General features: G+C 43.0%; 1 protein-coding gene across 3 annotated transcripts in view; it reads left to right on the plus strand.

Annotated features, from left to right (window-relative positions):
* CA14 (carbonic anhydrase 14) overlaps positions 1-25,356 on the plus strand; it is a 181,361-nt gene that overhangs the window by 113,931 nt on the left and 42,074 nt on the right. For all 3 annotated transcript variants that reach the window (XM_085638099.1, XM_085638098.1, XM_085638100.1), the window contains 2 exons: positions 3,924-3,990; positions 6,693-6,850. In XM_085638099.1, coding sequence (XP_085494225.1) covers positions 3,924-3,990; positions 6,693-6,850 — 225 coding nt within the window. The remainder of the gene's footprint in view (positions 1-3,923; positions 3,991-6,692; positions 6,851-25,356) is intronic.

A 25,356-nucleotide genomic window follows, 5' to 3' on the forward strand; every position in this document is an offset into this window, starting at 1 on the left:
CTACCTCCTTTAAGAAAAACAAACACTGCACACCAAATACCTGCACTGTAGACAATTCCAACTCAGAAGTTAATCTCATCGTTCCCACTAAAATACCTCTCAAACCTTGCTGTCTATCAAAGGGATACCCATTTCTGCATATCTACTCTACTAACACCAACATATTTACAACACTCTAACAGACAGCCAGAGTCCCAGTGCCAATGTGGCACATGCAATACTGCCAACGATTCTACAAGAGCACCACACCCATGGAAGGGATATGTTTAACCCATCAAGAGTAACATGCTACTAACCCCATATTATTTTGTTCGAGTTTGAAGCCATTACCACTTGTAACAAGTGCTAAAAAACTATTTCGCTAAGTACTGTTTTAGAGCTGTGTTGCCTGTCTCAGAATTCCTATATGAATATAAGCCTGTTTCACAATTTTCTAGTCTTTACAGACATTTTGCTGTTCAAAGGTTTCTGTACAAATATTAAACGATGGCGTTCACAAAAGACATGCACTTGGAAATCCATGTGTATTCCTCTCCCAGTCTTAAGTCACTTTGTTTATAAACACCTATATGGACATGGTTACTTAACCAATAATTGATCCATACCAAAGGGGTAACATTCAACCATTTTCCCAGTGACTCCATTTACCTTCTTTGGAGCACATTAAAATTATGCTTTATACTCTATCATATTAAAGTTAGACTGAGTCAAATGCTTCTCCTACATCCACCATCTTGGATGAGGCAATGTGATCTAGTAGCTATGTGATCTGATGTGGAACCATCAGCCCTAAATTCTAATCCAGCTTTTCCTACTTTGATATGATATCGTTTTATAAAGCACACTAAAACCCTCAGGTACCAAAGTGCTATTGGGAGACAGACTAATCAACAGTCAAACCAACCAAGAAATCAAGTAACTTTAGTGAGAAAGCCAAGTTTTCAAAAGTTTTTAAAAGACATAAGGGAGTCTACTTCAGAAATGTAAGTGGGTAGGACACTCCACAGCTTGGCAGCGGCAACTGGAAATGCACACGCTCCCCATCTTTCCTTTCCTATCTTGGCATCATAACTTTTTTAAGGTGAACGGATCTGATGGACCTACTAAGTATGTACCAATGAACTAGAGCATTCAATTGGCTAGGGCCTTTCTTATGCAAAGCCGAAAAAACAGTACACAGAGCCTTGAAGGAAATTCACTTCCTAACTGTAAGCCAATGAAGAGAGCGGATACCGTTTCTAACCGAGTGCCTCTTGGGGATGTTTGGAAGGAGGCAGGCAGCCGCATTCTGTACAACCTGGAGTTTATTCAGAGAAGACCTGTTAATATTGAGGTACAGCGTGTTACAATAATCAAGCCGCGAGGTGACTAAGGTGATGATTGCTGATTGGTGTAACACCATCGGGATATAAGGAAAGATCTTTTTGAAAATCCTTATGACGTAAAATCAAGTACTAGTAGTACGACTGACCTGTGTGACAAAGCTCAAATTATCATCAAATATAACACTCAGCTTTTTTGCTGCCTTTACTGGAGTGGGGAGAGGTCCACACGCTTCCGGCCACCAGATGTTAGACCAGTTAGGTTCCCGGGACCCAAACAAAATAACCTCAGTCTTGTCTGCATTCAGCTTCAAGAGTTGTCTCTCATCCAGCTGCAAATGCTAGATATTCACTGGTTGAACCTGTCTGCCACTGAGGTCAGGTTATTGGAGATGAAGATGATAATTTGAGTATTGTCAGCCTATGATAGTACTTGAAGCCTGAATGATTGCACCACTTCAGCCGGGGGGGGGGGGGGGGCACATACAGATTGAATAATGTGGGGCTCAAGGACGAACCCTGAGACACCTCAAAAGGAAGGCTGAAAGCCTCTACCTTAAGGCCACCACAGCTGATAGTCTGTACCCTGTTGGTCAAAAAAGAGTGGAGAAGTGTAAGGCAGTCTCGCCAACCCCGGCCCGCTGCAACCATTGCACCATCAGAACTGGCGAGACAGTATCAAGTGCTGCAGACAGATAAACCATTACCAGGATAGCGCCCGCCCTGATCGACCTGGCAGCGAATACTATCAGCCATCTGAATGAGAGCAGTCTCTGTAGTGTCACCAGTCTTATACCCATTCTGAGAAGGGTTGAGAACACCATAGGTATCAATAAATTGAAGCAATACTTGGTTAATCAACTTTTCTCAATTTTAGCCGGGGCCTGCAGCAGAGAGATAGGGTGGAGATTTTTCATGTCATCAGGGTCCACGTTTCATTTCTTAAGAAGCGGAGTGACAACCCCTTCCTTCCAGGCCATAGGAATAACACCAGATTGAAGTGTTAAATTAAACACCTTTTGCAGGAAATTAGCAATAGGATCCTAAGCTAATTGTAAAGTTTTAGGCATACAAGGCTCACCAGAAGAGCTAGATTTGACACTCAACAACAAATCCTTGGTTTGTTGAACAGAAATCAGGGGATATGCCGAGAGAAGATTCTCTCGGGAGCAGGTAGCAGAGTTTTCAAAAGAGGAATCATTTTCCAAAGGAACATTGGAGTCCGAAACAATGTTAATGATACTAGACCTCAATTGTGTGACCCTATGCTAATCAATTCACCTATACAAGCCTCAGATGCCTATTCAGCTGAGAGCAGGAAAGCCTAGAAAGAGTGATCGGAAGTGCTTTGTAAAATAAATTGAAGATTATGTTTACTGCCATTTCCAGAAACCTATATCAGATCACATTCTAGGTCAGTACATTGCAGGAAAGGTCAACACCTTCTAGATTCCTATGCCTCGCCTGGACAGGTTCAATTCGTATGCTATCCCTGAAAACATAGCTTTTTTGGAGGAGTTTTCTGATGCCCTGTTCCTGTCCTATTTGTTGGGGGCAAAGGGCAGCCTCAGAAATTCTCACTACACAATTAAGGGATCTGTAACAATTGCTTCTTGCCCCTTTGTAATGATGAGATCTGTGGGAACATCTTGGCGCTGTTTGGCCGAATAGTCCAGCTGCTGAAAGCTGCCAAAATCCCAGGGGCAAAATGAGGATTTAATTCTCCCGTTCTTAGGGGACCCTTGGGCTCCCACTTGTAATCCCTCTGTAACTTCTTCCCCACGAACCCAGTATTGGTGACTCGCTGGAGTGCAGTTTGCAGAGGAGATTAGCGGTGAACTCATAATGTGGCCCTGAGAGAAGAAGGTGATATAGGCACACCGCTGCAGAGACAGGCTGTGACCCAATAACCAAGATTGGGGTGGATGTTGCCACCTGTTGACATTTTTTCCTTTCTTTCATGTGGGTTTCCCCGCATCTCTCCATCCCTATTGTTTTATGACAGAGGCTCCCATTTCTCCTCATACACTTCAGCTCCATTTATTCAACTTTTCATTCACCTTGTGAAGCTGCATAACATGCTGATAGAGAACTAAGGTGAGGAACGTAAAGAGTAAGTATAAGCAAGAGATGGTATATTTTCAGTGCTCAGATGACTTCATGCCATAAGATTAGTTTAATATTGTGTGGTTAATTTCTGATACCATTATTGTTCTATTGTTATTTGAAAAATATTTTGTTATATAGAAAAATATTATGCTTCAGTAGTATAACATCGAGGGACTTATTTGCAAGCCCCTTGCGCCGCCGGTGCGTCACTTATTAATTAACACATAAAAAGTGACGCCCCGGCGGCGCATGGGGCTTGTAAATAAGCCCCTGAGTTGCACCCCAAAGAGTGTTTTCACATCTCCTGCAAGATGTTGTGTATGGAATATTAAGACTCCTAGTCCTATGATTAAACTTCCTTTTCTAGGGTTCTTGAATGGTGATTCTTCAAGGGCAGTAGCACTGATATAATAGCCTCTTTAATTCTTGAAACTAACAAGAAGACATTGCAAACATAACTGAAACATCTATATTTTTTTTTCTCATGGTCAGGCTGGTGAGATTGTGAACGAGGCATATGACAACATACTTATGTTCTTGTCACAGGTGAAATTTGCAGGTGAGGAAAAGAACACAACACTATCATGATATTTTTCGCAAGTGAGACTGCAATAGTGTGCATTAAAAAATCTTTTTGATTGCTGAATAGTATACTTTTCAACAATAAGCTTACACTGTTCACAAATAAATCTTATATTTTCCAACATTCTACCTTACACATTGCACAATTAGGTTTTATTTTTCCCACCTTAATTCTTTCAACAATGAAGCCTTATAGTTTTCATGATAAGTGTTATAACATCACTATTAATTCTTTTAATTTTCACCAAGAAAGTCTTATACTTTTCAGCACAGTCTCTTAACTTCCTACATTAGGCCATATATTTTAATTCTTAAATATTATCCTTTAGATTGTTAACAGTTCTACTCAGTGCTTTAAATGGGCCGGTACTGTCCGGTATGGAGTACCGGCACTTTTTTATTTTGAGAGGGTGAGTACCGGCACTTCTCAAGAGAAATGCTATACTTTTAATTGGCGAGTACCGACACTTCTCAGAACCAAGCAGGTACTCTGGTACAGAGTACCTGCACTTCTATTTTTCCATTTCAAGCACTGGTTGTACTTTTTATCCCAAAGTCTTATACTTTTAACGATAAAACTCGACACATTTGGCACAATTAGGTTTTATGCTATAAATCAATGTGCTGTCTGCATTTCAAAAATACATGTTTTACTTTCTAACCATCAAAGCCTCATACATTTCAGGTTTGATTTACAAATATTTTAAAGCAAGTTAGAAAAGTGCAAATCAAAGACATACTAACTAGCTATTGTGTAGTTTCCTGACTGAATTAACTTCTACGTTCACTGGTGCCATTTGTATGCAAGATGGACACCCAATATGTGTAAGTGCAGCAAATGTATACATTTGCACATAAACCTTTTCTTTCTCCACAAGGTTTCAGAACTAGTTTCAGAACCTTTTTACTCTACACCCCCATGACATTTGTGGGTGCTCCTTTTCCATTCATAAACATGCTCGTTCCTGCCTTATATAGTAGTTATACTTGGCTTTCCAGAGCACAAAATGTTTATGAATTCCTCCAAACTTGCATGTTTTTATGTGTTCCTTGCATTTTGCATGACCAGCACTACTTTTCCACCCGTAACCACAAACTGAGTACAGGAAGGAACAATCACTGCATAACACACTTAGAACATAAAAGATGCTTTCTGTGGGTTACAAATATCTACACACACCAATTTTATAAATCTGGATCTTAGAATTTACAAATGCAGATGGTAACCTTGAGCACATACGTTCAACTCAGGTGGACAGAAAGTATCAGGATGAGATTCTTAATCTTTGTATACTTTCATCCTTACAACTTGACCTTTCCACTATTAAAATGGTTATGTATTTTCACCACTAATATGATATACTTTTCATCATTAAGCCTTATAGATTTTACTATTCTTATCATCAGGTCTTAGAATATTCAACATTAGGTCTTAGAATTTCTCTAATATGCATCTTATTCTTATAACCCTCAACATATACTTTTGCCCAAAAAACATTTTTTTATCACTTAATTTTATACTTTTTTTTACAATTTTTTGAACTACATCTACCTATTTGCCCTTATAAATGTTACCATGTTATACTTTTCACAACTGAGTCTTATAATTTTCAAAATCAAGCCTCTAATTTCACGATTAAGTCGTAGAGTTCTTGCTATAAAGCCTTATGTTTTCAGCCTGTCTTGCCATAGGATTAATGACATTCCCCACCAATACTCTTTAAGAATACTACACTAGTCAGTGACATTCATTTTACCACTGAGCTTTAAACCTTTGTTATTTTTATGACATGCTTTTCTAGATTCTACTTTTAGTCATAAAGTTATGTACATTTCCAACATAACATCATTCTTTTTATCACTGCAAATTTTACTTAAGGTGAAACTTTTTATAGAAAAAGTAAAAGACTTTGGGCCTGATTTAGATCTTGGCGACGGGCTACTCCGTCACAACAGTTACAGATTATCCGTCCACCCAAATATAAATCCCATGGAATTTAATGGGATTTATATTTCGGCGGACAAGATATCGTCACCGTTGTGATAGAGTAACCCGTCCACCAAGATCTAAATCTAAAGCGATAGCTATTAGAGTAAACATAAATATTACAGTAAACAGGTATGCAGGAAAGTATAACTATTAATCTGATGGTAAATTGTTAAACTAAGCAAATTTAAACTTGAAAGGCTAGTGTGTACGATTCAATCTCGAAAAGTGGGAATTGTGAAAGAATAAGACTTAATGGTCGAAACCTGGATTCATCACCATCATTTGCTAAACTTTCGCAATTATGTCTTATAACTAGTAGCAAATAAAACATATGTTCAAGATATACTTCTAGATGTGATTTAAATTTATGATTTACTTATATCTGCTACTGTCAATAAATAGATTGAAAAATAGATAGAAAGTGCATAATCTTAACAACGTAAATGTATGATTAATAACAAAATAAACAAGAGTTTGTTGCAAAAGCCCGTGACACCTTCAATATCTTTTAAATGTCTCTGGCTTAATGGCAACTCAACATTTTCATTTCCAAATCACACCATTTTTAATACTACATAAAGCTTAACATTTTCATGTCCCATAGTTCATGAATTACTGGAGTTTCACTGTCTCACTATGACTCTTCAATAAATGGGTTATTTTACATGTTTTTATTTCTTCTCACCTAGGTGAAAAAGTCTCCATCCCCTCATTTAATGTCCTTCAACTGCTGCCAGAGAAGCTCGACCAGTTCTACCGGTACCGCGGCTCTCTGACCACCCCACCCTGCCACCAGAGTGTGCTGTGGACAGTCTTCCACCAGACGGTGCAGCTATCAAAGTCTCAGGTCTGTTCAAGGTTGCACAGGCGCTCACTAAGGTTCATATAAGCACATGGGGCATGGTAACATTTATAAAGTGAAGACTCAGGCTGAGGCCTTTGCAGGACAGGTATTCTTTTTTGTGTAGAATGGCACATCAGCCAAGGCTGATTGCAGTGAGTGCTCAGATTTAAGTTGTGCAAAAAGGTGTAGCAAGAAAGTGGTACAGGCCGCTGAGAATATAAAAGTGGTCTTATGTCGACCATCAGAGGGTGCTGTAAATGTAACCTGGGAACAAAAGCAGACTCGGTGCATATTCTGCTGGACTGTTTAACTATCCTAGAGCAACGCAAACTCTGGTTACGCCCAATATTTGTAAAATATGGCATAAGAAACCGGGCACAATCGATCAATATTATCACAGAAATGCCCAACATAGAAATTGCAATCGCCTTGGGGAAGTGCATAAAGGCAGTACAGAGTTTTATAATAAATTAGAATTTATATTTTAGAATTTTAAAACAAAATATTTTTATATCTTGTCTATAACCGGTTTTATAATTTAGTAGGGAGTAGACCCACCAATAAAGAAGTGAGTTTTATTTATTAACTGACATGCATATAGGTCGAGAGGAGTTTAATCTGGTTTTAATTTGGTCTGAATATCTAATTGGTAAAATTGTTTATGAGATTGATGTGAACTCATTTTAAATTATACTAATTGTTTTGTATTGTTTAAAGATTATGATCTAAATAAACATATCTTTGACCTTGACCTTGAGTGCTCAGATGCCCGTATCGCATTTACACACTCTGGATCGAGGTCAGTACACAGCACATATGAGGATTGGGCCATTAAGGCACACATTCAGTGCATGCTCCAGACAATTTAGGGAGCAAACCCAGAGGAAGGTCTTCAGCAAGAGCACTGCTAGATTCTTACAGAGTACATGCCCATATCTATATAGGGCACACAGATTCATGTCTTACAAGAGGTGCTCATATCTTTGTAGGGAGGGCACTCACGCGCAGGTCTGTGAAGGGGCTCCACTCAGGCCCTTATTAAATTACCAGGGAATCTCAGTGGAGAAATTTCACACTGGGAAATATCCAATACTGCTCCATGTGATTTTCTGATGGTGGGGAATTACCAAAAACTACAAACAGAGAGACAAGGGAATGAGCCTTCTCTGACTCCCCTCCTGAAAATACTGAAACTCACAATAAAGAGAAGGACTAAAAGATACAAAAAGAAATACCCTATCATGTATTATTCTATTAATCGTTCTTTCAGTGTCTCTACCCTACCAAGAAATGTGTGTAGAAGGGGTTACAAGGGGGAGGGGGATAGAGGGGAAAATCAATAGATTTTTAATACTGCCCTCACCCACTATATAGTGGCATGCTTCATCATAGGGCCGCTTTCAATGCCCAGGTGCAGACCAACACACTGGACGGAGCGCTGATTTTTTTAGCTGAAGTGAAAGAGAGAATTAGTGAGGAAAGGAAAGAGTTTTCCCTGTAAAGGATCACTGGTGCAGAAAAAATAAAAGATAAAACTGCCCAAGGAGGTACCTCTTCTATTCCTTTATTCTTGGTCCAACTTGACAGGATTAAAAATGAAAATAAGGGGTATAAAGGAGGAGTAACTACTCCTAAACCCCCACTGCAGTGGGGAATTACCGCCTGATTCCAAGATATTGAGACTGGAATGGAGAATAACATGCAAATGGGGTTACTGCATCCAAGATTCGAATATTTTCCCCATCACCAACCTCTTCCAACCCACCCACCCCAACTAATTTCACCTTCAAAAATCTATTAGATGTAGTATTACTTCTTTTACCAGTTTGGTGCAAACAATACTGGCATTCCCCCAGTTATCTCAATGATGGTGGTCGTAACTGTACAGTGGGCCGCACTCACTGACATGCCCATATACCCAGCATGCACGTGGCCCATCTTTTTGCAAGTAGCAACCCAGAGCCAGAGCTGTACAGAGAACCCGTTTGGGCCAAGGTGTGTAGAAAGGCTCGATCATGCTCACGTCTGTCCAGGTCAAACCAAGACTATGGTCTGTGTAAAGGCACTCTGGGGCTCTGGTTCATACTTGGCTCAAACTCAGATTATGACCAGGCCAGCAGCATGGCCAGGACCAGGTTTATACACAGTGTACCATAAGTGTTACATCTGTGCCCAAAAGACAGCTCAAATTGTGGTTCCCTTCACACAGAAATCTTGGTTCTAGTTTGTAAGTCTGCCTAAAGAGACATTTAGGTCTGTTAGAAATAGGTCTATTATTAATATGATTATATAAACAAGGACTTTACAGTAATTTGTATCCATCATATTTGCCACTCTTTGTGATGTCGTGTGTCTAATCCAAAAATAGGGCTTCGTGTTTAGCATTTAAGCTTCAGAAGAGAAAAGAAACAAGCATTTGCAATGCAATAGGTCTCGCATTTATAAGAGTTTGAGCTATTGGCATTGTAAAATTACAATGCCTTTTATTTATGTTTTGGTTTTAAAACAAATAAAAGGCATTGTCATTTACAATGTCAGTAGAATAAACTCGCATAAAAGCAGTGTGTGGAGTAGTATTCACAAATATTTATACACTATATGTGGCTATTATGAACACGCATGTAAAAGTAATGCAACGTGAATAAAATTGCTCGTAGAGGTTTTTTTTGCATGGCAACATAATTGTATATAGCTATGGGGAGTGTAAAGAACTTACATGTATAATGAATAGTCGGAGATGCTGGTAAATATAAAAGGAGAGTGAATGACGGCGATGGGGAATGTAAAACAGTGTGAATGTAAGTTAAGCAAAGCTTTTATAGAGAAGGCACTTGATAAAAGCAATGCAAATTTGCAAATGGAAGGGAACCATAGACATAGGCGGGGTACTAAAAACGGCTTGCAGGGTGGCTGTTGGACTTGGCCCTTCTGGCAGGTTCACCCCTGAACTTTTTGCTTTTTATTGGTGACTTGGTGTGGTGATTTTTGGTTTCTGCGCACTTTCCCTGTGTCCCAGGGTAAAGTGCGTGCGCGCTCTGAGTGCATGTGGTGAGATAGGCCTGCCCTCCCATAGGAATGCATGGGGAATGTATGTGTCCCTAGTAGTTCCTGATGCGTGGGGTGTGCAGGCCCGAGTTTGGTATGTGCGGACTCGTGGGAGTGAATGCTGCGCGATGATGTGTGCGGCGTGCATGTACCTAGTGTGGAAGTGCCACTTCTAGAAGTGGGCACTTCTGTGTGCAGTGTGTCTGTCGCGTGATTGGCTGGTCATGTCATGTGACGGGCTAGGGATTCCCCAGAGTCAGGATGAGTCACCCAGTGGTGAATGGGGAGATCAGCAGCTAGATGGGTGGGAGGAGTACACCTGGGTCCTGAATAGGACAGGGTTTTCCACACACAATGCTGGCTCCGCCCCCTGTGGTGCGACTGACGACCCTAGCCCTGCCAGTGAATAGAGTGAGGGGCTGAGCACATCAAGGGTGCTCCCCAACCAGCTGCGACTGGTTTTCCCCCTCACCCTGAACCCAGAACAAAGGGTTTTGCTGTATAAAAATGGGGCTGTGTCCCCACAAAAACTGTTCTCTGCCAGGATCTTACCTGAGGGGGGCTGCTGCTGGACCAGAGGACCGCAACCTGGATTACCTCCCTGCCTGGAGGCCCAGTGAGCTGGCTCTGGGTCCAGCCTTGCCCCCCACCCCTGCCCTGCTGCATGCAGGGAAGGACTTTGCTGGATTTTGTGGTTCTTTTGTCCTTTAAGCGCTGGGAGCGCCTTATTTTGCCCCTAAGCGCCTGGAAGCGCTTTTATTTCCCTTCAGCGCTCAGGAGCGCTTTGTTGCTGCAAGCCGGTGCCCACCCGGCATTTGCCCTGTTCTTGACTGATCCGGAGGTCCCCTGGCAGGTGCCCACCCTACCAGGGACATTGCCGCAATATCGAGTGCCCACCTCGATTTATTGAAGTCTAAAAGCGCCGGTGCCCACCCGGCATTTGCTCCGTGAATCGCCCTCTGGCGCCCGACCAGGAAGTCAGGCGGGCCGGGGGCGGGCCTCCGGGACAACCGGAACAGGAAGTGGGAAGGCAGGAGCCTACCCCGCCTCCCACCGAGGACTCGCGCTGATTTTGAAAGCCCCGGAGCCGGCAGGAGCCTACCCTGCGCTCCGGGGCCCTGGGGAGAAGTACTGCACCCCCACCCAGGCGGGAGCCCACCCCGCACTGGGACGTGCTGCCGGCTGAGGACTGAGCCTTCCCCGACGATCCCGGTGAGTGAGGGCTCCGAGGGGGGAGGGGTCCGGACCGCATTTTGCTCCCGCCCCAGCGGGGGCCTGTCTATGCTCGAGTCCCAGAGTGGGACTCCAACCTTCTGGGGGCAGTATTCTGTAGCAGGCCAGAGCGCGAGTGGCGCTCCAACTACGGGGGCATTTCTCCTGCAGTCAGAGCGGCCCCGGAAGGCAGCGGGCCGCTCCAACAAAGGGGCCCGCATTATTTTCTCGAGCACTGGTGTGCTCCAACGGCCTGCATTGGTTTGCCCTGAGCCCACGAGAAGGCTCCAACGTTACGGGGCATTCTCGTTCTCAGAGCCCACGAGGCTCCAACCAGGCGCATTCTTCAGGAGCCTAGGAGGCTCCCAGGGGGCATTTCTGTTGGCCATTTCGAGCCCCAGAGGCTCCAACGAAGGGGCATATTATTATTTAGAGCCTGCAAGGCTCAAGGGGCACAGTATTGATTCAGAGCCCAGACAGGCTCCAACGACTCCCATAAGTGTTCTAAGGGCCCCGAGGTGCCCAGGCCCCAGTCCCTACAGCTGCCCAGCACTTAGTGGGCAGCTGCAACGTTTAGGTTGTGCAGGGTGCGCCTGGCTTGCGCAGCCTGCGCAGTCGCGCCCTGACATTATTGGATTGGTCATTTCTGCACCCCTGAGAGGCCAGTTGGCCTGGGGGACAGTTTTTCTGTATTGTGCCCTCCCCTAGGGTACCTGGTGATTTTTATATATGTACTTTTGCGCCTGCGCAATGTCTTTATGATATTCTCCTTCCTAAACTGTGTTTATGCATTGGAGATTGTTTTACTAGTAGTAATTATACTAGTGAGTTCTTGTTTCCTTTCCTGCACCTCTGAATGTGTTTATGCGTCATGTGCTTTACACCTCTAAATGTATTTTATGCATCCTGTGTTTATGTGCTTAGACCCCTACAGGTAGAGTGATACTTAGGTGGTTGTTTTTCTCCTAGTACAGGTGGTGCTGGTGAGGTCCTGATTCCCTGCGCAGTATTTTCCTAAGGTGGTTAGGGTTGCGTAGGTGGTACTTACCTGATACCAGTAGTTACTGGTTGTGTGCTACGTGTTCTATTTTAGTGCTACAGTGATTGTAAGTGCTATGGTCTAAAGTTTATTCCTAGGTTCTAAGTGTTATTCCTAAAAAGTGCTAATTCCTGACAGTGGTCCATGTGGCCCTGTCCCCTGTATATATAATCCCTTGTAAATTCTGCCCGTGCCTGTTGGCACATTGTAAAGTGTGGATTTTTATCTAATGTGTTGTGTATAATACAAAGGTTATTTTTATATAATACCTTGTGTGGAGTTTCCTTTGTGGTGGGCCTTGGGTGTTGTTGCTGGGTGCGCGCGCAAACGCTTTACACCTCGCCTCAGGGATAAGCCTGTCTGCTCGTGCCAAGCTACCAAGGGGGTGAGCAGGGGTTATCTTTGGCGTGTAACTTCCTTGCCCTGACTAGAGTGGTGGTTTCTGCCTGACTTTGGCGCAAGCCTTAGCCAACCAGAAATCCCATTTCTAACAGTGGCTTGTTTATTTTGCAAGTTGTGTGTTAGCTTTAAGGGTAAGGAGAAAATCGCAGCATGTGGTATATGAATCACAGCAAGCTGCTTTTAGCAGCTAACTGAGGATGCCTTTAAAGCATTTTGTAGATCTCTGAAAGGTATGTGTTTCGGAAAATGGAGAATAGGCTATAGACAAGAGAGCTAAAGAGGCATTTTAAAGTGGCTCTGTGTGAGTTTGGACGTTAGCTACAAGCTTGTAGGAGAAGGTGAAAAACGCAGCATGTGATATACAAATTAAACAAGCTGCTTTTGTCAGCTGAGTGAGGATGCCCTTGTGTGTACGAAAGATTTTCTGTAAAGATTTGCGTGGGAGACACTAAAGACTATAATAAAGCAGTTATGCAGTGTAAAGGAGTTGGGCAAAAGGGAAAATTGTGTATTAGCTGATGCATAATATGGTAGAGAGCGAAGTGAAGACGCATTCAGATATTTGCAAAAAAAATATATAGTGGTATGCAAATGACAAAACAAGCGGCCCTGCGGCCGCGAAAGTGAAAGTGATCGCGATCAAACATCAAAGCAGCGGGGGGGGGGGGGGGGCGGAGGAACACAGACTACAGAGAAAAGGGGAGACACCTTGGTGACTGGAGTCAGAGAGGCCCGCGAAGGAGGGGAAAAGGAAAGGAAAGGCAGCTGGAGACATTGAGTGAGGAGACAGAAACGAAAGAATAAATAAAGGTGCTTGACCATGCTGTTTGAAAAAATTGCATAACCATTGCCATCTGCATAAACAGATTATAAAAAGTGGTATGTAAATATCATTTTTTATTTAAACTACTGATTTTCAGACATAGGCTGCAGACACCGCCTTGGCTGAAAGGACAATGTTGCTTTTAGGCTACCATCTCAGTCGAATGCGTTTGAAATGCATTAACAACTTGTTTCTGAAAGACCACCAATTGAGGCCGCCAACAAGTCTGGAGTGGTGTGAAACATTCCAATAGTTAGTAGATTATCTAACACTTTGCTTTTAGAATCCTGTCGTGTTACTGTGAAGCGAGCCAAAGTTATTTTTGGTTTCAAAACTTGACACTAGGCTGTGCCTCTTGGCCTTCATTCTGGAAAACGTGTCATGCGTCATCATCTATACACACCCAACGTATGAAAAATACCAAACTCCAAATGAGGTCCTAGGGAAATTAATCGTATTTGTTTTTTGCAGTTTTTATATAGCGTGAATATGTACCAATGGTATTAGGGCGCTTTACACATGTACCACATTACATTACATAGGGTTAGATGCACATTTTGTGTGTGTTTTTAGACACAGGCAGATCGCGTGATTTGCCCAGAATCACAAGATGTGGAGCAGAGCTATGGCAGGACTCGAATCTGGTAACCCTGTTCCTAAATCGGCAGCGCGTTATAGAATAGCCAAGTAAAAATAAAAATGTTAGTGAGGAAATAAGATTGTGGAGAAACAGCAGTCCGTAAAAAACAAACATGCATTTAATTTTTCTTTTGCCGTTCCAGCCATTTAGTCCGCCATTGCACATCCTTTTAAATACTTAAGCAGAGTGCGCGTCAGTGCTCACCAGTGAAGTCCACATTCTTCCAGCGAGTCCCGGCAGTGCACTATCAGAGAGGCAGAAAGCCCTGCATCATGTCACACTGGGCACTAGTGACAGCCGCGGGAGCGGCACTATCAGAAGGGCCCTTAATGGAGTCACGTTCTTCTGCACTGGGGCAGATGATCGGAATAAGGAGCAGCCTGCGCAGGAAGGAGCGGGTTAGTGGGCTCGATTAGATTACTCTTTGTTTATTTTATTGGGATCGACAAAGAGCAGATTTGTGCTGGAGTTTGAGGGAGGGACAGGAGCACCCAAAAACTACACGTGCCAAAAACAGGCTCATCGGTAACACCCACTGGAAAGAAGTGGATTCCACTCCAACGGGTCAATATTTTAGGCTCACGTGTGTTTTCATGTTGGGGGTTGGGGGAGGGGGGCAAACAAGCAACAAGCAAGAAGGGGGTGGCAAATGGTGTGCACTTTGATGTCCTCAGTGGCCGCGCGGCTCACTGAGGACATCAAAGCAAGTGATCAGGCAGTGCTTTTCAGGCTGCCAAATGGTGCGCGCGCCCGGCGCACATGCACTGTATTTGGCGGCCTGAAAAGCCTCTGTTTGCACTTCCAAAACTCGCTTACTATAAGTCTCGCCAGAGCAGCGCTAAAGCGCTGTCTCAGGCGAGACCTAAAAAGTGCACAGACATCATAATTATTTGAAGGGAAAATCATGAAAACAGTGCTGGCGACTACATGCATCTGAAATAGCTATTGGAAAGCAACAGATTAGCACTTAAAAATAGAATGTTTTCTTAGGAACTCACTGCCATTGCTATTGAATACATAAACTGCTTAGTCTCGATTCCAACTCATGCCTCCTCCATGACCTACACTTCCTGTCTTTATGTCACAGTAGCAGATTATTTTTACATCTCTGCTTTTTTCCTTTCACATTGCTGCCCTATGTCTCTCTTTCTTCCTTCTGTCCCCCTTTCTGCCTTTCATGCTCTGGGTTGGGGGTGAAAAAAAATTCTCAGACACCAAAAAGGGGTAACTTTGCCGACTACCTACAAACCCTGGCACATATTGAGCCCTTAATCGTGGCCCAAAGGTGAAAGATACATATCTCCCCATTTTAGCCTGCTGCAAACGTCTTGCAGAAGACTGTCCACTATGGTCCTGAAATTAAATATTTGCATGCCATTCTCTCAGAATGCTGTAAACCACGAACGTGGATTAAAAAAAGTACCTAAGAAATTGTGTCTTTGACATCCAGCGGTTTAATCTCTTTTAGGTTTGACTTGTGAGAGTGCCTGCCCCGTTCATGGTGAACATATATTCTATACATAGTCTAAAGGGCTTTGCTTTAGCCTGCTAGAGCGACAGGCTTATTTTGGCTCCAGAACCTTCGACCATTGCCTCGATTCACTGAAAATCACAAATTAAATCAGCTTGTATGAGTATTTTATTTTCACTTCCTTTCTAGTGGCTCTTTGGATCTATCCTTCAGCCTTCATTGAAATGCGTGGGTGAAGATTTCACACTTGAAGATTATAGTCCATCATCACAAATGTAATTTTGTTTCTCATCCATTCATTGAATACATAAGGAATGTGTTTTTAGGTCTAGCCTGTTACAGCACATGCAGTAGCGCATGCGCGCTCTCGCATGAGATATTGTTTACTAAAAGGAGCTTGGAACCAGCCCATTGTTTACCATTCGTTAGCCTCATTGTCATTCTTATTTGCTGCCTCCTAATTGGCCAGCGTGTGCCAGCTTAACTTGGTCTTCTTTTGTCTGGAGCATACACAAAGTACTGATTGATTTTTTTTTATAGGTGTCCTTCTGCTGGTGGCCCTCTTGTTGAGGCATCTCCCCCCCCTTGCTTGTTGCCATCATACCTCTTGCTCTAACACTTGTTTCTTTTATCAGAAGACCTACATGTGTTATCCAAAAGTCTCCCTTGTATGCTTCTTTACCCCCACCCCATGTTGCACTCAATAACAGTCAGCTTCTCTGCAAGATCCACGGTCACGTTACTTTTTCAAATTTGCCAACTTGAAGAACAATCTCACAGTGTGAGAAGGGGGCGTTGCCTTGAAGGGGGAAGGGCCTCATGCTGAGAAGTACTATGAGGCAATTTTGAACCCCACATCGCCCTCAAGCCCCCTCCACCCAAAACAAATGCTTGCTGAGGCTGTTTCCAATGTCCTGGGATGTTTTCACAGCCCTTAATGGACGTCACCAGTTCAAAGCCTGGGAAAATGAGATGGAAAACCACTATTTACGTTTTCCCTGCCACCATGTGATATCAGCTCCTCACCGGGTACCATACTATACACTGACAAAACATACCATATCATCTATACTATGACAAACAATACCATACGACACGCCATATCATACCATACCCACTATACATTGACAGACCAAACTATTACCATCATTCTATACCATGACAAACCATACCATACGATAGGCAATATCATATCATACCATACCATACAGTGACAGTCCCTAACAGACCACATCATAGCCCATACCATACCACATAGCATACCATACCCTACCCTACAATGACAAGCCAAGCCAAACCATACCATACAATGACAGGCCCTACCATACAATACAATGACAGGCTATACCATACCATATCATACCATACCATACTATACAATGGCAGGGCATACCATACCATACCATATTATTATACAATAACCTAAGATACCATGCTATACAAATACAGTCCATACCACACCACACTGTACAATAACAGGTCATACCATACCATACCATATTCTACTTTGACAGACCATTCCATACAATAATATATAATGACAGGCCATGCCATATCATAATATACAATAAGAAACCATACCATGTCATACTATTCAATGACAGACCATATCATACCATACTATACAATTACAGGCCATATCATACTATACTATACAATGACAAGCTATACTATCCCATACCATACAATGACAGGTTATACCATACCATACTAAACAATGCCAGACCATACCTTACAATGACAGCTCATAGCATACCATTCTGTATGACAGGCCGTACTATACCATACTATACAATAATATATATACCATACCATACTGTACAATGACAGACCATGCCATACTGTACATTGACTGACCATACCATACCATCTATATCATGACAAACCGTACCATACCATACAGAGACAGGTCATGACATACCACACCATAGCACATACCCATACCCTACAATGACAGGCCATACCATACCATAGAATGACAAGCCATGCCATACCATATCTTACCCTACCATACTATACAATGGCAGGGCATACCATACCATACAATATTATTATACAATAACATGATATACAATTACAGTCCATACCATACCGTACAATAACAGGTCAAACCATCTCATACCATACTCTACATTGACAGACCATACCATACCATACAATAGTATACAATGACAGGCCATACCATACCATAGTATACAGTAAGAAACCAAGCCATACTATTCAATGACAGACCATATTATACCATACCACACCATACTGTATAATGACAGGACATACCATAGTGTACAACAATAGGACATACCATAACATACCATACTATTCAGTGGCAAGGAATAGCATCTGTTACCACGCATGTCCAACCACGCGTGGCTTAACAACACAGTCAATACCACGACTGTGTCGTTACCATGAGTTCCATTGCAACTCAAGTCATTACAACAACTTGTTTTAGGGAAGTGCTGGACTTTGGAATAGTTTATATTACTATTTCAACTCGTCGGTGTATCAGTAGGGAAGGTGTTGGACTTGAAATTCAACACCAATTCAACACTGCATTCTCTAAAGCAAGTTGTTATAATGACTTGCGTTGTAATGGAACCCGTGGTAATGTTGGAGTTGTGGTACTGACTGCGTTGTAAAGGCACTTTGTTGTAATGCCTGCTTTGTAATAGATGTTTCCAGTGGCAAGTCATACCATACTATACAATGACAGGTCATACAATACCATACCAGGTCATACCAAACTATACAATTACCGGCCATACCATATCATAGCATATCATACCATTCGACACAACAACATACTATATCATACTGCACAATCATAAGCCATACCATTCTATACAAGTACAGACCACACTATACAATAACAGGCCATACCATACGGTACAATTACAGACCATACCATATTATAGAAAACAGGCCAGACTGCTCCCCCATTTTTATTTGGCCAGACCCCGGGGAATGGGGTCATTGTGCCCTAAGGTAGCTATAACTCACGCTCTCGATATGTACTGCTAACTACCCCACATATTAGATCACTTATGATATCTTCTGTGACATCATTGATAATATCTGTGCAACATTTGCTGTAAAATTATTGATGAGAAAACTGTGCATGGTGAGGACGCGAGTTATAGTTACCTGTAGGGCATGAGTTATAGTCACTTGAGATAACTCAAATTATACTGGCTGGATTTCAATGGTTTTGTATGTGAAAAATCGGCCTTGCAACCTTTGGTTTTTTAGTGATATATATATATATATATATATATATATATTTGTACATATGCACTATCACAGCTACGAGTCCACGAATTGCTATGTTCTTCACAAACCTGGCATTGTCCAGGCGCACTGTTCTATTTTGTGTTCTCATACTGCAGTTCTACATTACCTTTCCAAGATGGCACTCACCATTTGGCTGACAGTCTTCTGTCTATGCTTTACATGTCACTGAGTCCTAACTATGTTTCTAGCATCTGTACTTAGGATGCTCTGTTTTGTATGTACACTTTGTGTGAGAAAGACTGCTTGACGGTTGAAACGCGCCACAACAAGGATTTATGACGGAATAAATCTCTTTGCATTGAACTTTCCTTGGCTTAGTTCTTGAGAGCGTGTGCACTTTATTCTTTTTACCAGGAATTTTCCGGTGCTGGTTCTCGTGCCGCCTATCACGGGTCTCCTGGTTCCCCGAAGGAGCGCCTTTCTACTGTTGATATATATATATATATATCAGGAAAAAGAGCACGCACTCGAGGGCTATTCAGGTACAGGCTTCTTTATTGAACTATGCCTCCTCTGACCCAGCAAAGAGAGATGTGTTTCGCCTGTCAATGCAGGCTTTCTCAATCTATATATATATCAAAACCAACCCTGCTTCACTCAGAAGAGGGCACGCACACGAAGAATGCTAGGTTTTCAAAGATATTTTAATCCATAGGGCCACCTCCGACCCGGTATGTATGTGTGTGTGTGTGTGTATATATATATATATATATATATATATATATATATATATATATAAATCCCAAATTTGCCCTGAAGCAAGGACGCCCACGCAGAAGAGTGCTTTCTGAAAAAGCTTTTACTTTCAGAACCGGCATTTACACACCAACAGCAAAGTTCCTAACGCGTTTCAAAGCCGGGAGGCTCCTTCATCAGAGGATGGCACTTGTTCCAACTGACAAACTCGCAGGGGCGCCATACTGCATGCTCATATCTTGCCCACGTGGCCCTCACAGGTGAGTCATTATTCAGGCATGCTGGAACCCGTAGTTTATTATTTGCGAAAAAGTTTCCCCATGTAGGTGCAGTTCGAAAACAGTGTCTTTTCTTTAAAAATAAAATCCAAGTGGACTAGAGTGAAAACGCCAATTCTCTTTCATTCTCCTCAGCTGCGCCGCAAGGTCCGATTCTCTGAGACCTCTTGGCTCCATATTTCAGTGCATGGTGGGGCATCCTTCTCGGCCAGGCTGCCGAGTTAAATAAATCCCAAATTTGCCCTGAAGCAAGGACGCCCACGCAGAAGAGTGCTTTCTGAAAAAGCTTTTACTTTCAGAACCGGCATTTACACACCAACAGCAAAGTTCCTAACGCGTTTCAAAGCCGGGAGGCTCCTTCATCAGAGGATGGCACTTGTTCCAACTGACAAACTCGCAGGGGCGCCATACTGCATGCTCATATCTTGCCCACGTGGCCCTCACAGGTGAGTCATTATTCAGGCATGCTGGAACCCGTAGTTTATTATTTGCGAAAAAGTTTCCCCATGTAGGTGCAGTTCGAAAACAGTGTCTTTTCTTTAAAAATAAAATCCAAGTGGACTAGAGTGAAAACGCCAATTCTCTTTCATTCTCCTCAGCTGCGCCGCAAGGTCCGATTCTCTGAGACCTCTTGGCTCCATATTTCAGTGCATGGTGGGGCATCCTTCTCGGCCAGGCTGCCGAGTTAAATAAATCCCAAATTTGCCCTGAAGCAAGGACGCCCACGCAGAAGAGTGCTTTCTGAAAAAGCTTTTACTTTCAGAACCGGCATTTACACACCAACAGCAAAGTTCCTAACGCGTTTCAAAGCCGGGAGGCTCCTTCATCAGAGGATGGCACTTGTTCCAACTGACAAACTCGCAGGGGCGCCATACTGCATGCTCATATCTTGCCCACGTGGCCCTCACAGGTGAGTCATTATTCAGGCATGCTGGAACCCGTAGTTTATTATTTGCGAAAAAGTTTCCCCATGTAGGTGCAGTTCGAAAACAGTGTCTTTTCTTTAAAAATAAAATCCAAGTGGACTAGAGTGAAAACGCCAATTCTCTTTCATTCTCCTCAGCTGCGCCGCAAGGTCCGATTCTCTGAGACCTCTTGGCTCCATATTTCAGTGCATGGTGGGGCATCCTTCTCGGCCAGGCTGCCGAGTTAAATAAATCCCAAATTTGCCCTGAAGCAAGGACGCCCACGCAGAAGAGTGCTTTCTGAAAAAGCTTTTACTTTCAGAACCGGCATTTACACACCAACAGCAAAGTTCCTAACGCGTTTCAAAGCCGGGAGGCTCCTTCATCAGAGGATGGCACTTGTTCCAACTGACAAACTCGCAGGGGCGCCATACTGCATGCTCATATCTTGCCCACGTGGCCCTCACACGCGCCCCTGCGAGTTTGTCAGTTGGAACAAGTGCCATCCTCTGATGAAGGAGCCTCCCGGCTTTGAAACGCGTTAGGAACTTTGCTGTTGGTGTGTAAATGCCGGTTCTGAAAGTAAAAGCTTTTTCAGAAAGCACTCTTCTGCGTGGGCGTCCTTGCTTCAGGGCAAATTTGGGATATATATATATATATATATATATATATATATATATATATATATATATATATATATATATATATACACGCACACACACATATTCACACACACTTACACACACACACACATCAAAACAATACCCTGTCAGGCGTAGAGTGATGCATAAATTATGCTAAAAAGAAGCAGAGAACTCTGAGCAGTTCCCAGGTGTAGGTGAAGAGCAGCTCCTGCATAAAGAACCCTACAGCCTGAGCGACACTCTAAATTTGCTAACCTCAAAAGTCTTTAAGCATAGGGTTGACACAGTGCCATCCACGCTGAAATAGGAAGCGACAAAGTCTTTTGCCATTTCTACAGTAATGTCTTTAAGCATACAATTAGCACAATGCCATCCATGCCTAGCTGTAAAACGACAAAAGCCTTTACCAGCAGCTGCACCACACGCCGTGGGTGCCGCACCCCATGAGGGTGAGACACGTGCAATTGCCAAGTCTGTGGCCCAGTTCTGGCCACACAAGATGAAGCGCACTCAGCGAAGCTCGTTTACAGTAAAAATGTATTGCCACCTCGGCAAACACTGGAGAGACGAGTTCCGGCATGGTAGCCTTTCTCAATGTCAGTGTGACTGTGTTTTGCATATCAATTTAAAACAAAAGAGGCAGTTCACTTGTACATGATACTGACAAAACAAATGAAGGATTGTATCCTATGTCATACGTTGAGTTTTCATGGCGGCCATATTTCAATGTTTAAATAAACAAATTCATCATGTCTAATCAAAGTGCTCACACACATCACAAATTAATAATCATGTATGGCATAATCGATAAATAAAACTAGCAAACAATCCATTGAGAACTAATATGTTTTTCAAGGCCAAAATTAATTTCAGCATTAATTTCATGATTGCATCCCTCCTAACAAGTGCTTGCTAATTTTGTAACGTTCTATTTGAGACTATGTGTTCTGTTTTCAATCATTAGTTATCCCTGTTGCTCACAAGTATTTATATAACAGTATGGTCAGTCCTACAATGCTCTAAATACAGAATAGTGCCCTGTATGGGCTGGAGAGCACAGACAATTATACTCTGTGACCTATTGATTCTGACTCATAACGTGTTACAACCAATCTCTCCTGTAATGTTGCCTGGTATGGGCTGTGGTGAAAGGTGAGCATTCATCACAATGGGCCCTCGCAATCCTCTACTCTTAACTATAGATTCCTGAGAGGTTCAAGTGTGTTTCCTATGACGCCTTTACCCTTCGTTGAAATAACATCTATCCTATCACTTTAGTCTAGGAGATCTGAACTACCCTATCTCCTCCCCTCTCTTCCTTTCGTACTTGGTCTAGACTAAAATATTCTAGAAGGCTCCAATTTCTATTGCGCTCCTGTCCGAAAGGGCGGGCCACTGGATACCTGCGGTTTTTATTCGGAATTCGAAATATATTAGGAATTAGGGTGAGGGGTTTTAAGGGCTTAGAGGTGGCTAAGGGTATAGGGTGGTAAGGATGATTTTAGGGTTCAGCGGTGTTTCGGGTATTGGGAGGTAAGGGTTTTTTTAGGGTTTAGGGGTGAGTAGAGGTATTGGGTGGTAAGTGTATTTTGGGTGGGTGAAGGTGTTGGCTGGTAAGGGTATTTTTAGGGGTGGTTATGGGTAGTGGGTGGTAAGGGTATTTTAGGATTTAGGCATAGGTAAAGGTCTTGGGTTGTAAGTGTATTTTTAGGGTGTTGGGGTGGGTAAGGCTATTGGGTTGTAAGGCTATTTTTTTTTATATAACTTTTTTTATTAGCAAACAAATCGACATTACATATCACTTTACCACATGAGCAGGAGACCATACTTCTTTCCAATCCCGGAGCTGTACAACAGAAAGTCAGAACACCTTAAATGCAGATCTACTATCAAGGGGTTGCAAGAGTCTCGTCATCAGGTAGGGGTGCGGGTACAAATATCTCCTCTGTAAGAATTCCAGGGTCCCCCAACTTTACTCCATTTCTCGGGGCACCCCCTGGCCACATATACTGATTTTTCCCGGAACATGCACCAATCCAAATCCGTCTTCCATTTCCCCAGTGTTGGCGGGCCCCCCCAGAGTTGTGCTATGTTCCTTTTAGCCACCATGACTGCTAGAGTAACCCACAGTTTCATGTAGGAGGTGAGATCAGTTGTTTCCCAAAATTTAGGAGGCATCATCGAGCCTCGGGCTGTAGGTCGACTGTGAGCACCTCCCAAAGTGTGTGGTGTATGGCCTGCCAGTATGTTTGTATGTGTTCACATTCCCAGATAATGTGAAGGAACGTACCTACCTCCCCGCACCCACATCCACATTCACCGCTATCCACCTTTCCCATGCATACATAAACTCTGTGCAAAATCTTTAGTTGCACCAATCGCAACCTTGCCTGGACCGCCACCTCCTGCTGGGAGGAGACTGCCTCTCGCCAGTCCTCTTCATCGAATTCTAGGCCGTCATAAACCCATTTGTCCTTTAGGGACTGGAATTGGTCTTCCATGTTGTTTATCAGTTTTTTGTAGATCAGGGAGATGTCTTTCTCGGGGAGGTGACCGTCAAGTATTCTATCCTCGAGGGGGGATGCGTTAGGGAGGGAAGAATTACTGGCCAGGTGAGCATGAAGTGCGTGCCGAACCTGAAGATATCTATAGTATTCGGCGCCCGCCAAGCTGTATTGCTGCTGGAGAGCGGCAAAGGAGAGGATCCTGTCCTTGACCCAGAGATCCTTGATCTGGGAGATACCAATGAGGTCCCACTTGTCAAACCCTTTAGTCTGCCACAGGTTCCCCAGCCGTTCGGTGCTCCAGAGGGGAGTCGCCAGTGTGAGCCTTTGGTCCCACCCCAGGTGCTTGTTCACCTCATGCCACACATGCACTGAGTGCGTGGTTGGACCCGTGAGGGGGTATCTAAGGGGTTTGGAATAGAGAGCTCTATTATAGTCTCCACCAGGAAGGAGCCATCTATCCATGGAATATCCTGGATCATCCATACGACCATACATCCCGTGATTGATCGCTGTTAAGTGGGCCGCCCTGTAAGGCTATTTTTAGGGTTTAGGGTCAGTAGGGGTATTGGGTGGTAAGAGTGTTTTTAGTGTTTAGGGGTGGGTAAGGGTATTGGGTGGTAAGGGTATTTTTAGGGCTTAGGGTGGGTAGGGATATTGGGTGGTAAGGTTATATATCGAGTTTAGGGGAGGGTGAGGTTAGGAGTTATAGTCGATAAGGAAATATATATATTTATATACATATGTATATAGAGAGTGATATATACACACTCGTGTGTGTGTGTGTGTGGATATAGAGATAGATAGATAGATAGATAGATAGATAGATAGATAGATAGATAGATAGATAGATAGATAGATAGATAGATAGATAGATAGATAGATAGATAGATAGATAGATAGATAGATAGATAGATAGATAGATAGATAGATAGATAGATAGATAGATAGATAGATAGATAGATAGATAGATAGATAGATAGATAGATAGATAGATAGATAGATAGATAGATAGATAGATAGATAGATAGATAGATAGATAGATAGATAGATAGATAGATAGATAGATAGATAGGGTTTTCACGTACCTGACGGACAAGTTACTTGCCTTCAGTAATGCCTTATCTGGTAGAGACATGATCTAGCCGCAGATTCCTTACCTTTGATTTTCCAGGCTTCAGACTGGATCAGAAGATTTTTCTTTGAACAACACCCTTGCTCGCCGGTACGTGGCATTGTCAGCATCATCTCTGCTGTTGTGATGTCCACATCACCTATATAGGTGCCACCTCGGCACACTGACATCAGTTACTTTTCATGACTTTCCACTCCAGGAGCACTGAGCTCTGAAGTGCACTGCCATAGAAGTATATCTGAACAACCAGAGCCCTGAATGGGAACAGCCCTGACTTTAACAACCTGTCCACTGTGTGGGGAGGATGGGTAGGTTGGTAAGGAATCTGCGGCTAGATCATGTCTCTACCAGATAAGGCATTACCGAAGGTAAGTAACTTGTCAATCTGATAGAGACATCTAGCTGCAGATTCGTTACCTTTGAA

This window comes from Triturus cristatus, chromosome 12 (assembly GCF_964204655.1).
Source record: "Triturus cristatus chromosome 12, aTriCri1.1, whole genome shotgun sequence".
Classification (NCBI taxonomy): Eukaryota; Metazoa; Chordata; class Amphibia; order Caudata; family Salamandridae; genus Triturus; species Triturus cristatus.